The sequence below is a fragment of the Indicator indicator genome, chromosome 25 (assembly GCF_027791375.1).
Source record: "Indicator indicator isolate 239-I01 chromosome 25, UM_Iind_1.1, whole genome shotgun sequence".
NCBI classification, from domain to species: Eukaryota; Metazoa; Chordata; class Aves; order Piciformes; family Indicatoridae; genus Indicator; species Indicator indicator.
The window spans coordinates 2,466,079-2,480,884 of record NC_072034.1 but is presented as its reverse complement, the minus strand read 5'-3'; the positions used below and the strand labels follow the sequence as shown (position 1 = coordinate 2,480,884).

Genomic DNA, 14,806 nt, shown 5'->3' with positions numbered 1-14,806 from the left:
CAGAAGGGGCTGTGGGGATAGGACAAGAGGCAATGGTTTGGAACTGGAGCAGGGCAGAGTCAGGTTGGACATCAGGAGGAAGATCTGCACAGTGAGGCTGGGGAGACACTGGAACAGGCTGCCCAAGGATGCATTTGAGACCCCACCCCTGGAGACATTCAAGATCAGACTGGATGTGGCCCTGGTCTGGTTGGAGGTGTCCCTGCTGCCTGCAGGGTTGTTGGACAAGATGACCTTTGGAGGTCCCTTCCAACCCAAACCATTCTATGTGGGGAGACCTCATCCCCCTCTACAAGTCCCTCAGAGGTGGTTGGAGCCAGGTGGAGGTTGGTCTCTTCTCACATGCAACAAGAGGAAATGGCCTCAAGTTGCACCATGGAGGTTCAGGTTGGATGTGAGGAACAATTCCTTCCCAGCAAGGGTTGTCAGGCTCTGGAAGAGGCTGCCCAGGGAGGTGGTGGAGTCCCCATCCCTGGAGGGATGTCAGAGGTGTGGATGTGGTGCTGAGGGATGTGGTTCAGTGGCAGTGGCTCAGCAGCAGTGCTGGGGTTGTGAGCTCTGGGTGAGAGGCTGGGCTTGAAGACCCCAAATCCTCTTCCAGCCTGCACAGCTGTGTGGTTCCAGGTGCTTGTCCCACCCCACTGACAGTTACTCAGGACAAGCAGCTCATTCTGCAGGAGAGGGCTGGGCACTGATTCATCTCCTCCTTCCTTTGCCCCAGTGCTGGAGGAAAGGGAGCTGCAGCAGAAGTGACTTCTGTCCCCTGTCTCCCCAGGGTGTGCTGGAGAGCTTCCTGGGCACAGCAGTCACTGGTGCCATCTTCTGCCTTTTTGCTGGCCAGCCCCTCACCATCCTAAGCAGCACAGGACCTGTCCTGGTCTTTGAAAGACTCCTCTTCAACTTCAGCAAGTAAGTGTGGGGCTAATACCCCCCTCTGATGGCAGGCTGGCTGCTGGCAGGGATGGGGAGCTCAAACATCTCCTTTGGGGAGGCTTCAACCACAGCAGGGATTGTCCCAGGGTCTCCCTGGGGGCCTCCTGGCCCAGCCTTGTCCTTGATGAGATGTTTGCAGGCACTGTGCTCTTCCTGCCCAGCTGCTGCAGAGGGGTGCCCAGGGTGCTGGCCAAGTCCCATTCTGGGATTGGCCAGGAGGTCATTTTGGATGATACAGAAACCAGCCCAAGCCTCTCCATTCTGGATGCTCTTTTGCAAGGGGGTTCTTGGGGAATACACAAAACCCCACCCCAAACCCCTTGGTTTGCCAGGAGGTCATTTTAGGTTCTGCAGAAACCACCCCAAACCCCTTGGTTTTGGATGGTGGTTTGCAAGGAGATCATTTGAGGTGGCAGAAACCCCACCCCAAACCCCTTGGTTTGCCAGGAGATCATTTTAGGTTCTGCAGAAAGCACCCCAAACCCCTTGATTTTGGATGGTGCTTTTGCCAGGAGATCATTTTAGGTTGCACAACCCCCACCCCAAACCCCTTGATTTGCCAGGAGATCATTTTAGGTTCTGCAGAAACCATCCCAAATGCCTTGGTTTGCCAGGAGATCATTTTAGGTTCTCCAGAAACCCCATCCCAAACCTCTTGATTTACCAGGAGATCATTTCAGGTTGCACAAACCCCATCCCAATTCCCTTGCTTTGCCAGGAGACCATTTTAGGTTCTCCAGGAGATCATTTTAGGTGGCACAAACCCCACCCCAAACCCCTTGGTTTGCCAGGAGACCATTCTAGGTTCTCCAGAACCACCCCCCAAATACCTTGCAGCCCTCTCCCTCTTTCCCCACCAGGCAAAGGTTCCCAACCCCAGGAGCTGCTGGAGCTGAGGCACCCCTGGGCTGTGTGCCCAAAGGCTGTGGCCAGGGTGTGGAGCAGCTCTGGGGCCACTGCTGGCTGCTGTCAGAGAAGGTCTCTTGAATTATTCAGCTGGAGGTGGCTGTGGCTTGCAGTCAGGCAGGAGCCATGGTGGGGAGGCGTGGGGTTGGGGTTTAATCGTGTCTCCTGAACCTCATTATGGTTCATCTCCATGGGGAGTTAGTCAGAAATGATTGAGAAGATGTCATCAGGGCTCTGCTGTGAAGGCCACATGTGGTGGAGGAGGTCTTGGGAGCTAGAGAGCTGCTGCTAAGGCAGACAGGGGTGTCTCCAGGGGATCTCACCCACACACTTGGGCTGGCTGAGCTCCAGGGGGTCCTGGGCTGGCTGAGCTCCAGGGGGTCCTGATCTAGCTGATCTCCAGGAGTTCCTGGTCTATGTGATCTCCAGGAGTTCCTTCCAACCCCCACCATGCTGGGATTCTGGTATTTTGGCCATTTCATGGATCCTGGGATGCATGCTGTGAGCAGCAGGATGAGGGAGGGGATTCTGCTCCTCTGCTCTGCTGAGACCCCACCTGCAGCACTGCCTCCAGTTCTGGGGTCCCCAGCATAAGAGGGACATGGAGCTGCTGGAGCAGGTCCAGATGAGGCCACCAAGATGATCAGAGGGCTGCAGAACCTCCCCTGTGGGGACAGGCTGGGAGAGTTGGGGCTGTTCAGCCTGGAGAAGAGAAGGCTGCAGGGAGACCTTAGAGCAGCCTTCCAGTACCTGAAGGGGCTCCAGGAGAGCTGGGGAGGGAAAAAAAAGGGCTTGGAGTGCCAGGATGAGGGACAATGGCTGGGAGAGGGGAGGTTGGGACTGGAGATGAGGAAGAAATTGTTTGCAGTGAGGGTGGGGAGAGACTGGCACAGGTTGCCCAGGGAGGTTGTGGATGTCCCCTCCCTGGAGGTGTTCAAGGCCAGGCTGGATGAGGCCCTGAGCAGCCTGGGCTGGTGGGAGGTGTCCCTGGATGGTCTTGAAGGTCCCTTCCAACCCAAGCCATTGTAGGAGTCTCTTGGCACTAGTCAAGGCAGGGTGAAGTGGGCAGGCTCTGGGTCTCCTGCTGCTCTGCCCAGCTTGGAGTTGTGTTCTGGTCAGTGCTGCTGAGTTTGAAGCCTGCATGACCTCACACTGCACCCTGCTGTTAGACAGAGCTCTGCTCATGCCAAGCTGAGCAGAAGTTCATCTTCACCTCCCTGCCAGTGTTCAAAGCCAGGCTGGATGGGGCTCTGAGCAACCTGATCTCGAGGTCCCTGCCCATGGCAAGGGGATTGGAAAAAGATGATCTTTAAGATGCCTTCCAACCCAAACCATTCTGTGATTCCCTGGGGCTGGAGTCACAGATGCCATGGAGAGGTGACCTGCACCTTCACATGCAGTGCAGTCCCCTCCTGCCTGGCCCTGGCACTGCTGATCTCAGCGCTGCCCTCTCAGGCCTGCCAAAGAGAGGCAGAGGAGATTGACTTTGAGCACAGGCAGAGAGGGATGGGAGCTGGAAAAGAAATGGACAGGAAATTAAAGCAGCCTGGGGAAGGAACCTGGAAGCTGCCAGCTGGTGAGAGCTGCAGAGCAAGAGCAAGGTGAGGACAACTTTTCCTTCCCCTCTTTGACTGGAATAGATTCCTAGTTTCATAGAATGCTTTGGGTTGGAAGGGACCTTAAAGCTCATCCAGTTCCAAGCCCCTTGCCATGGGCAGGGACACCTCCCACCAGCCCAGCTTGCTCAAGGCCTTGAACACCTCCAGGGAAGGGGCATCCAGGAGCTCCCTGGGCAACCTGTTGCAGTTAAATGGATGGCACCAGGAGTGGCTGTGCTGGAGCTGCTGGCAGGCAGGGCAGAGCCCAGGGGCAGCACACAGAAGGGGAAAAGCAAGATGGAAGCTCACTTTTTTGGGGGGCTTGGGGAAGGAGGAGGTGGTGCTAAAAGCCATTGTGCTAACCACTGCCAGAGCAGGAGGGCAGGGCTTTTCCAGGGAGCCTTTCTCAGAAGGAAATGGGAAGCTAGTGCTGTGATTTTTATTGTGTTTTGTTTTTTTTTTTTTTTCCCCCAATTCGTGGTTGTCGATGTTGACAGCAGCCTGGACCCTGCTGGCAGCACAATTAGAGAGCATTCCCAGCTGCCAGATGGTTTCGAGTCTGACTCTGTGTCTGCAGAGAGTTCTGGAAAAGCCTCCAGTCCCCAGCCAGGCTTCTGGTTCTGGGGGCCTGCAGAGCAGGGTCGATGCTGCAGCTCAGCCCGGGGCAGCTCCCAGCCTCTGCTGGCTCGTTGGTGTGGAGTGCTCTCCAGGCATGCGGTGAGGAGCTGTGTGTGCCGGCTGGGCCTTAGAAGTGGATTCAATGGATGGGGAACACTGGGAAGGCTTTGATTGAAAATCAAAAGTGATGTAAGGAGGAGTCATAGGGAGGAGAGAAGGGGAGAGGAGAAGGAGGGGATGTACAGGAGGAGGGAGAAGGAGGCGAAGGCGAGGAGGAGGAGGGGACAGGGAGAGGAGGAGAGAGAAGAGAAGAGAGGAGGGTACGGGGGGGGAGGAGGAGTAGGGGAGAGACAGGAGGAGGAGAAGGGGAGAGAAGGAGGAGGAGAAGAAGAGAGAAGAGGTGAGAAGGAAAGGAAGAGAAAAGAAGGAGAAGGAAAATGTAAGAGAAAAGAGGAGAAGGAAAAGAAGAGAAATGAAGGAGAAGACACAGAAGAGAAAAGAAGGAGAGGAAAAAGAAGAGAAAAGAAGGAGAAGGACAAGAGAAGGCAAAGAAGGGAAGAAAGAAGGAGAGTAAGTTAGGAACGGAGTTGGTAAAAGAAGTCTATCGGAACAGAAGGTGAAGAGAACGAATAGAAGGAGAAGGAGCAGGACAAGCAAGAAGTAAAAGACAGTAGACGGAACACGAAGCGAAAAGAAGGAGAAGGAAAAGCAGCGAAAAGATAGGAGCGGAAACGAAGCTGCAGAAGACTGGGGAAGGACAAAAGTAGGGAAAAGAAGGCGTAGATGATGACACCGATCAGAATACGCAGGAGGAGGACCAGGTAAGAGCAGACAAAGAAGGAGAAGGCAGCTAGAAGCGGAAAAGAAGGTCGAACGGACAAGACGAGACAATCGACTGAGAATGATAAAAGTAGTGCACAAGCAAGAGAGGACACAGAAGCGTCCAAGAAGGGAGAAGGCCAAGAATCAGAGATAGAACGCCGGGCGTCCAGGCTAAGCTGCAGAAAAAGAACTGCAGCCGCGCATTGAAAAGGAGCCCAGAAGTGAGCTGGCCACTCCGCGACCACGCAGAGCGCTTATAGTATACACGCAAGGCGATACCTCACGGGGAGTCCTTCTCTTACATCCTCCGCGCCCCCCGAATGGCACTACATCTCCCCACGTTCCCTAGTTGAGCCCTTAAGGCGAGTCCCTCGCTCGCTCCCTAGCCGGCGCACGTCCCCATCTCGTGCGCCATCGGCTTCATCCTCCCCTCCTCTCCCCTCCTTCTCCTTCCACTCCTCATGCACCCTCCTTGCTCCATCCACCCTTCCTCTGCCCAGCCATTCGTCTGCCCATCTTCCCCCTCCATTCATCATTCCCTCCTCTCCCGCCATGCAACACCTACCTCCATCACCTACACTACCGCTCACCCTCCTGCTCCTTCCCATGCCTCTACAACAACGTCCAACACCATTCCCCACGTCACCAAACCTCACCTCCAACTCAACCCACACTTCGCCGGACCATCCTCCTCTCCCACAAGCTGTCTCACCACAGTCCACCTCCGTTCACAGCCTTCCATTCACCCATCTCTCCCTCCTAACTCTTGCCTCTAAACTAACCGCTACCTTTCTCCTTCTCCTGACACGCCCGTCATCTCTTCCCTCCTCTCCCCTCCGTTCCATCCCACCTATCCCCTTCATGTCGCCGTCCCCTCCGTCATCCACTCTTTCTTCGGCCACCTGCGCCCTCCAAACTTGCCGGTCGACCCGCCTTTCCTTCACCTCCGCGCCCCTCCGTCGCACTTGCCCCTCCTCTCCCCTCATTCTCCCATTCCCCTCCTCTCCCCCCCGCCTTCGCAGGTTCCCCTACTCGATCCTCCTTTCCCTATCACCCCTCCTCTCCCCTCCTTCTCCTCCCCCTCCTCTCCCCTCCTTCTCCTCCCCCTCCTCTCCCCTCCTTCTCCTCCCCCTCCTCTCCCCTCCTTCTCCTCCCCCTCCTCTCCCCTCCTTCTCCTCCCCCTCCTCTCCCCTCCTTCTCCTCCCCCTCCTCTCCCCTCCTTCTCCTCCCCCTCCTCTCCCCTCCTTCTCCTCCCCCTCCTCTCCCCTCCTTCTCCTCCCCCTCCTCTCCCCTCCTTCTCCTCCCCCTCCTCTCCCCTCCTTCTCCTCCCCCTCCTCTCCCCTCCTTCTCCTCCCCCTCCTCTCCCCTCCTTCTCCTCCCCCTCCTCTCCCCTCCTTCTCCTCCCCCTCCTCTCCCCTCCTTCTCCTCCCCCTCCTCTCCCCTCCTTCTCCTCCCCCTCCTCTCCCCTCCTTCTCCTCCCCCTCCTCTCCCCTCCTTCTCCTCCTTCCTCTCTCTTTGACTCTCTCTTTTTCTTCCTCTCTCTCCTTGTTCCTTGCTTGCCCTAGGGGAAGGGGAGCAGGGACACCTCCCAGCAGCCCATGCTGCTGGAGTCCTCCCCCATCCTGGCCCTGAACTCCTGCAGGGATCAGACATCCACGACCTCCCCGGGCTCCCCGCTGCAGGTCCGCGAGGCTGTGGGTGGGAAGTCAGATCCTGGCGTGGATCCGTCTGAGTCCATCTCCTCCCTGCCCTCCCTCCCTGTCCTGCTGCAGGGACAATGACTTTGACTACCTGGAGTTCCGCCTGTGGATTGGCCTCTGGTCAGCCTTGCAGTGTCTCATCCTGGTGGCCACTGATGCCAGCTTCCTGGTCAAGTACTTCACCCGCTTCACCGAGGAGGGCTTCTCCTCCCTCATCAGCTTCATCTTCATTTATGATGCTTTCAAGAAGATGATCAAGCTGGCAGATCATTACCCCATCAACTCCCAGTTCAAGGTGGACTACATCACACACTACTCTTGTGCCTGTGAGCCATTAGACCCAGGTAAGAGGCCCTGTGGGTGGCTCTCCCAGGTTGGCAGCTAAGAGATGCCATTTGTTTGCTTTGTGCTGTTGTGCTGCAGCCCAGGTAAGGACCAGGGAGATAAATCCCTGTCAGTCATCCTCAGATAGCTTATCTCAGCCTTGCTGGGAAGCTAAGGGCTGAAGTTCACCCTCTGCTCCAACCATCTAGAGCCAACCTTCTAGTGGCTTCTCACCATTTACCAGTGGAGAAGCTGTCTCCATACCCTTAGAATGGGTTGGGTTGGAAGGGACTCCATCAACTGGCTGCAATCTCTGCTCAAGGGAAGTGTTTAAGGCCAGGCTGGATGGGACCTTGAGCAAGCTGGGCTAGTGGGAGGTGTCCCTGCCCATGGCATGGAGTTGAAACTGGCTGATCCAGAAGGTCCCTTCCAACCCAGCCCATCCTATGAGTCCATGAATGAAAAAGTGTTTCAGAGTGACTCAAAAGAATCACAGAATGGTTTGGTTTGGAAAGGACCTCAAAGATCATCCAGTTCCAACCAACCCCCCTGCCATGGACAGGGACACCTCCCACTAGACCTTGTCTCCTAGCATCTCTGTGGCCTTTAGTTCTGAAGGACATTCCTCTGAAAGGTCTGTGAAGGGGCAGGGGGTGGTGGCCACGGTGCTCAGGTCACTCCTGCTATGCTTGGTGCTGTTGTGGAGCTGGATTTGTTCAGGGTGTTGCCCAAACATGGGTGGTTTCCATCCGCTGGAGGAGTGGAAAAGCACCAACAGCTCCTTGCTTGAGCATGAGGGAATTCTGGCCAGCAGCTCAGCCTGGCACTGGAGTGTGGGCTGCCAGGTAGCTAGAGCCAGCAGACCTCTAGATCTGGCAACACAACCAGGAACAAATGCTTGCAAGAGCTCAAAGGCAAACAGAAGTTCTTTGCCTCATGCCAGTTGGGAAGCTGTGGCCACTCCTAGGATCCTGCAAACAATGAGGAGTGAGTAAGAGACTTGGTTTGGGCTCAAAGTAAACTGGAGGTTATCTCAACATACCTGGCCAACAGGAAGAGCTCCTGGCTGCTGCTTGGCTCTGTGCAAAGGGTGCTGCCAACTGGAGCCCTGGCAGCTGTGTGCTTGGGGGGGGGTGTGAAACGTGGGAGCTCTGCAGGCTCTTGGGTGTTGGTTTAGTTCTGCTCCATCTGAAGGGCAGCTGAGGGGCTCCATGTCCTGCATGCTTTTAAAGCCCTCTGTAAGATGGCAGAGCAGAGGCAGACCATCATCCTTATGCTCCTGGGGGGTCTGCTGGCTGCTGTGGGGTGATGGAACTCTTGGGGCTGGAAGAGACCTTTGAGATCTTCAACCTTGGCTTTGTCACTGAGAAAAAAAGCAGGAAGAAATTCTTGACAGTGAGGGTGGGGAGACACTGGAACAGGTTGCCCAGGGAGGTTGTGGATGCCCCCTCCCTGGAGGTGTTCAAGGTTGGATGAAGCCTTGAGCAGCCTGGGCTGGTGGGAAGTGTCCCTGCCCATGGCAGGGGCTTGGAACTGGATGATCTCGAAGGTCCCTTCCAACGCTTTTGAGTCTGAAGCAGCACTTGGGACTCACCTCACTTGAGCAGAGGCTGCAGGCAGGGTTCAGAAAGGGTTTAGGGGTCGAAATTCCTTTCCCTTCCCAGCTCCCCCACTCTTGGCATGGCCCTCTCTGTCCTCTCTTGCAGTCAATGGCTCCTTATTCAATGGGACCACGGTGCCCTCGGACACGGAGCTGCCCTACCCCCCTGAGCTGGTGAGTGCCCCTCAGCAGGGCAGGGCCTGAGTGGGCTTGGAAGTGTCCCAAGTGTCATCAGCTGCTGCTGGGCCATGCCAGCAGACCAGGAGTAGCTCCCATGAGCAAAACCCTCATACTAACTCCCTGGTGTTGCCCATGACCTTGTGAAGATGTGAGCCAGGTCCTTGCATCCAGGGCTGGACTGGCAGAAGGGTGTTGTGGCCACCAGGTCCTGTGGAAGGTCCTTTTTCATCCCCTTCTGTAGCTGGCTTTGCCACAGCTCACTCCCTTGGTGAGCTTTGGCTGCTGAGGAGCATGCTGGAGTTGGATAGGTTTGTGTTGGGTGCAGAACACCAGCTCTGAGCTGAAGAACACAGATCCCACTTCTCTGGGCTTCCTGTCACCTGGGGGGCACCAAGTGGCCCAGCAGAAGGCTTTCTGCTTCACCACCCAGCACTGGGAAGCAGGTTTTCCTCAGCTCCCAGGCTGTCCTCACCTCCCAGGTTTTCCTCAGCTCCCAGGCTGCCCTCAGCTCCCAGGTTTTCCTCAGCTCCCAGGCTGTCCTCACCTCCCAGGCTGCCCTCAGCTCCCAGGTTGTCCTCAGCTCCCAGGTTTTCCTCAGCTCCCAGGCTGTCCTCAGCTCCCAGGCTGTCCTCAGCTCCCAGGTTGTCCTCAGCTCCCAGACTGTCCTCAGCTCCCAGGTTTTCCTCAGCTCCCAGACTGTCCTCAGCTCCCAGGTTGTCCTCAGCTCCCAGGTTGTCCTCAGCTCCCAGGTTGTCCTCAGCTCCCAGGCTTTCCTCAGCTCCCAGACTGTCCTCAGCTCCCAGGCTGTCCTCAGCTCCCAGGCTGTCCTCAGCTCCCAGACTGTCCTCAGCTCCCAGGCTGTCCTCAGCTCCCAGGCTGTCCTCAGCTCCCAGACTGTCCTCAGCTCCCAGGTTGTCCTCAGCTCCCAGGTTGTCCTCAGCTCCCAGGCTGCCCTCAGCTCCCAGGCTGCCCTCAGCTCCCAGGCTGTCCTCAGCTCCCAGGCTGTCCTCAGCTCCCAGGTTTTCCTCAGCTCCCAGGCTGTCCTCAGCTCCCAGGCTGTCCTCAGCTCCCAGGTTGTCCTCAGCTCCCAGGCTGTCCTCAGCTCCCAGGCTGTCCTCAGCTCCCAGGCTGTCCTCAGCTCCCAGGTTGTCCTCAGCTCCCAGGCTGTCCTCAGCTCCCAGGCTGTCCTCAGCTCCCAGGCTGTCCTCAGCTCCCAGGCTGTCCTCAGCTCCCAGGCTGTCCTCAGCTCCCAGGCTGTCCTCAGCTCCCAGGCTGTCCTCAGCTCCCAGGCTGTCCTCAGCTCCCAGGTTGTCCTCAGCTCCCAGGTTTTCCTCAGCTCCCAGGCTGTCCTCAGCTCCCAGGCTGTCCTCAGCTCCCAGGCTGCCCTCAGCTCCCAGGTTGTCCTCAGCTCCCAGACTGTCCTCAGCTCCCAGGTTGTCCTCAGCTCCCAGACTGTCCTCAGCTCCCAGGTTGTCCTCTGCTCCCAGGCTGCCCTCAGCTCCCAGGCTGCCCTCAGCTCCCAGACTGTCCTCAGCTCCCAGGCTGCCCTCAGCTCCCAGGCTGCCCTCAGCTCCCAGGCTGTCCTCAGCTCCCAGGCTGCCCTCAGCTCCCAGGCTGCCCTCAGCTCCCAGGCTGCCCTCAGCTCCCAGGCTGCCCTCAGCTCCCAGGCTGCCCTCAGCTCCCAGGCTGCCCTCAGCTCCCAGGCTGCCCTCAGCTCCCAGGTCATGTCCTCCCCTTTCTGTGCTGCCTGCACACAGGGCTCTGCTCCTGCCTGCCTTGGCCTCCCCGATCTTTCCCCAGTGCCCTCTCCCCTTGCTGTGCCCCTCCATGGCTGCCTGTGCTTGCCTGCAGGACAACTCCACCCTCGACTGGGCATCTCTGACAGCCAAGGAGTGCTTGAAATACGGAGGGCAGCTGGTGGGCAACAACTGCCACTACGTCCCTGACATCACCCTCATGTCCTTCATCCTCTTCTTTGGCACTTACACCTGCTCCATGGCCCTGAAGAAGTTCAAGACCAGTCGCTATTTCCCAACCACTGTGAGTATCTGCTGGCACCCCTGCAGCTGGCTTTGCCCCCTGCCCAGAGCCCCCAGGGCAGCCCTGCTCCTGCTCTTGGCACAGGTGCAGAGGGAGGCACCTCCTGCAGGGAAGAGAGGGCAGGCTCATGGAATGGGTTGGGTTGGGAAAAGCCCTCCAGGATCACCCAGTCCAACCAGCAGCCCAGCACCACCATAGCCACCAAACCCTGGCCCCAAGTGCCATGGCCACAGGTTTCTTGCGCCCCTCTAGGGATGGGGACTCCACCACCTCCCTGGCAGCCTCTGCCAATCCCTGACCACTCTTGCAGCAAAAAAAATTTTCCTCCTCTCCAACCTAACCCTTCCCTGGCACAATTTCAGGTCATTGTCTCTCCTTCTATCACCTGAGACTAGGGAGAAGAGACCAAACCCCAGCTCACTGCAACCTTCTCTCAGGAGCTGTAGAGAGCAATGAGGTCTCCCTCAGCCTCTTCTCCACACTAAACACACCCAGCTTCCTCAGCTGTTCCTCCCCAGCCCTGTTCTCCAGACCCTTCCCCACCTCTGTTGCCCTTCCCTGGACACACTGCAGCCTCTCAGAGCTCTGTTTGCTGGCAGCAATCCCTCTGCTTTCTGTTCAAGTCAACCTGAACAGCCAGGAAAGACAAACTGAGGTTCTCAGCTAAATCATCAGCATGCCCTAAGACTTCAACTCTCCTCAAGCCACTACAGAGTGGTCAGGGATTGGGAGAGGCTGCCCAGGCAGGTGGTGGAGTCCCCATCCCTGGAGGTGTTCAAGAAACCTGTGGCCATGGCACCTGGGGCCATGGTGGTGTTGGGTTGCTGGTGGGACTGGATGGTCTTGGAGGTCTCTTCCAACCCTAATGATTCTGTGGTTCCATGAATAGGGCAACTTCAAGCTGGCACTGGTCAGACCCCCAAAGCTGACCTGGGTTGGAGTTGTGCTGGTCTGTAGCTGTGGGATCTGTTCAGAGCTGTTGTTCCTCCCAGGTTTCCTGGGTTCCCATGGTTACAGATCACTTGAGCTGCATTCCAGCCTGGATGGAATTTGTTTCCTTTTCATTAAAAATAAAAGAGTTTCAACTGCACCACAGAGGAGCAGTAAACATCCCTGCAGGAGAAATCCCTGCCTGTCACAGTGCCAACCACAGGGGGCAGGTGCCTAGGGGAGAGAAGAAAAGGCTTTGGTACAGCTGGAAGCCACCAGCTCACACACACCTGAAGCCAGGGTGACTTCAGCTGGGGAGGTAGAACCAAGCAAGTGCACCCCAGAGATGCCTGCAAGCTGGCCCTGGGCAGCCTGAGCCAGTTGGAGGTGTCCCTGCTGGCTGCAGGGGGTTGGAGGAGATGATCTTTGAGGGTCCCTTCCAATGCACTCTGTGCAGCTGGTCCTGACAAGTCTCCATAGCTGGGTGGAGGTTATTGGCTGCTGCCAACTCATCAATGGCTGCTGGTACCCAAACTGGCAAAAGCACTTCCCTCCAGCCTGAAGCTTATTCTCCTGCTTCCATTTAGGCTTTCCTGGGTTTCCAGGAAGGTACCAGGGGATGTGTAGGCAAATGGCACCAGACATGGAATTGGATCTGTTGGAGAAGCTCTCCAAGATCATTGAGTCCAACTTTCTGCCCAACCCCACCATGGCCACCAAACCCTGGCCCCACCTGCCATGGCCACAGGTTTCTGGAACCCCTCCAGGGATGGGGACTCCACCACCTCCCTGGGCAGCCTCTTCCAATCCCTGACCACTCTTGCAGCAAAGAAATTTTTCCTCCCCTCCAACCTAACCCTCCCCTGGCACAATTTCAGGCCATTGCTTCTCCTTCTGTCCCCTGAGACTAGGGAGAAGAGCCCAACCCCCACCTCACTGGGGACTGGAGAGAGCAAAACACCTGCAGATGTCCAGCACTTGCAGGGCAGGACACTGAGCACCTTTGCTCCCAGGAAGGAGGAGCTTTGATTGCCACCAAACTCAGCCCCACAGAAAGCAGAGCTCCATGAGGTGGTGTCCCAGGGGTGCTTATCATCTCCCCTTCTCTTCCAGACCCCTGTGTTCTGTTTCTTGAACCCCTCCAGGGATGGGGACTCCACCACCACCCTGGGTAGCCTCTTCCAGTCCCTCACCACTCTTGCAGCAAAGAAATTTTCCCTCCTCTCCAACCTAAACACTTGCAGATGTCCAGCACTTGCAGGGCAGGACCTTTGCTCCCAGGAAGGAGGAAGGATGAGCTTTGGTTGCCACCAGACTCCAGCCCCAAAGGAAGCAGAGCTCCATGAGGTGGTGTCCCAGGGGTGCTTATCATCTCCCCTCCTGTTCCAGGCCAGGAAGCTCATCAGTGACTTTGCCATCATCTTGTCCATTCTGATTTTCTGTGGAATAGATGCCCTGGTGGGTGTGGACACCCCAAAACTCCTGGTGCCAAGTGAATTCAAGGTATGTCTTTGCCAGCTGCTCTGGTTGGCCTTTGGAAGAGGTTCCCTTTTTTTTCCACCCACCCCCATCTTTTGCCTTGACACCCTGAGAGCAGGAGAGCAGTCAGGGGACCATTTCACTCAGAGGTGATCCTGTTTAGGGTCATAGAAGGATTGTTAGGGTTGGAAGGGGCCTCAAGGGTCATCTTTTGGTAGCCTCTGGGCTGGCTGATTTTAGGAGACTGTAATTAGTCTGATAATGAATTTCAGTCAGTACAAGAATTCAGTGAAGGGCAACAGAGGCAATAATTCAGTGAAAACTTAACACCTAACCTCTACCTGCTTGAGTCATCCATGTTCTGAGCCAGGACAATGCCCAAAATCGTTGTGTGGGATTGCTCTGTGGCCAGTGGATCTGTGGCCAGTGGATCTGTGGCCAGGATCTCCAGGGGGCTACAAGAAAGCTGGGGAGGGACTTTGGAGGGTGTCAGGGACTGATAGGACTGGGGGGAATGGGACAAAACTGGAAGTGGGGAGATTCAGATTGGATGTTAGGAAGAAATTCTTCCCCAGGAGGGTGGTGAGAGACTGGCACAGGTTGCCCAGGGAGGTGGTGGAAGCCTCATCCCTGGAGGTTTTTGCAGCCAGGCTGGATGTGGCTGTGAGCAACCTGCTGTAGTGTGAGGTGTCCCTGCCCATGGCAGGGGGGTTGGAGCTGGCTGAGCCTTGAGGTCCCTTCCCAGCCCTACCAATTCTGTGATTCTGTGGATGATGTCTTAAATGGATGATTTATCTCCTGCCTCCATGCTTTGCACCTCCTGTTGGCTGTTCAGGGGCAGGATGAAGCCCCCCAGTGTCTCCCAGCAGCCCCAGTGCTGTGTGGGGGCTGTCATGGCTCCTAGACCCCAACTCTAACACCAGCTTTTCCTCTTCTTGCCTTTTGAAGCCAACCAGTCCTGAGAGGGGTTGGTTTATCCCCCCTTTTGGAGGGAACCCGTGGTGGGTGTACCTGGCAGCAGCCATCCCTGCACTACTGGTGACCATCCTCATCTTCATGGACCAGCAGATCACAGCTGTCATTGTCAACAGGAAGGAGCACAAGCTCAAGGTGGGTGTGCTTCATCTCCTGCAGGAGTGCAGAGGGGTGCTGGAGCTGGAGGAGGCCCTCTGGCAGTGTTGAAGGTCCCTCAGAAAGCTCCCTGCTGGTACTTAACCCCAGTGTTTGTTCACTGGGGTAGAGTTCTGGCCAGGAAAAAAAGGCTGATTGCATTGAGAATCTCCAGCATTGCACAAGGATCTGAAGCAGGAGCCCTGGGCAGGGCCAGCTGGTGATGACTCCAGGTCTGGAGGTGCTGGAAGGTGTCCAGAGAAAGGCCACAGGGATGAGCAGAGGGCTGGAGCTGCTCTGCTATGAGGACAGACTGAGAGAGTTGGGGTTGTGCAGTCTGGAGAAGAGAAGGCTCCCAGGAGACCTTCTTGTGGCCTTGCAGTATCTGAAGGGGGCTGAAAGAAAGCTGGGGAGGGACTTTTGAGGGTGTCAGGGAGTGATAGGAGTGGGGGGAATGGAGCAAAACTGGAAGTGGGGAGATTCAGACTGGATGTTAGGAAGAAGTTCTTCCCCATGAGGGTGGTGAGAGACTGGCAGAGGTTGCCCAGGGAGGTGGTGGAAGCCTC

The 14,806-nt window shown here is 56.7% G+C and overlaps 1 protein-coding gene across 3 annotated transcripts in view; it reads left to right on the top strand.

Annotated features, from left to right (window-relative positions):
* Window positions 1–14,806, top strand: part of SLC4A4 (solute carrier family 4 member 4) — a 121,069-nt gene that overhangs the window by 84,941 nt on the left and 21,322 nt on the right. For all 3 annotated transcript variants that reach the window (XM_054392253.1, XM_054392255.1, XM_054392254.1), the window contains 6 exons: window positions 776–909; window positions 6,650–6,921; window positions 8,608–8,636; window positions 10,482–10,721; window positions 13,041–13,154; window positions 14,079–14,240. In XM_054392253.1, the coding sequence (XP_054248228.1) occupies window positions 776–909; window positions 6,650–6,921; window positions 8,608–8,636; window positions 10,482–10,721; window positions 13,041–13,154; window positions 14,079–14,240 (951 nt within the window). The remainder of the gene's footprint in view (window positions 1–775; window positions 910–6,649; window positions 6,922–8,607; window positions 8,637–10,481; window positions 10,722–13,040; window positions 13,155–14,078; window positions 14,241–14,806) is intronic.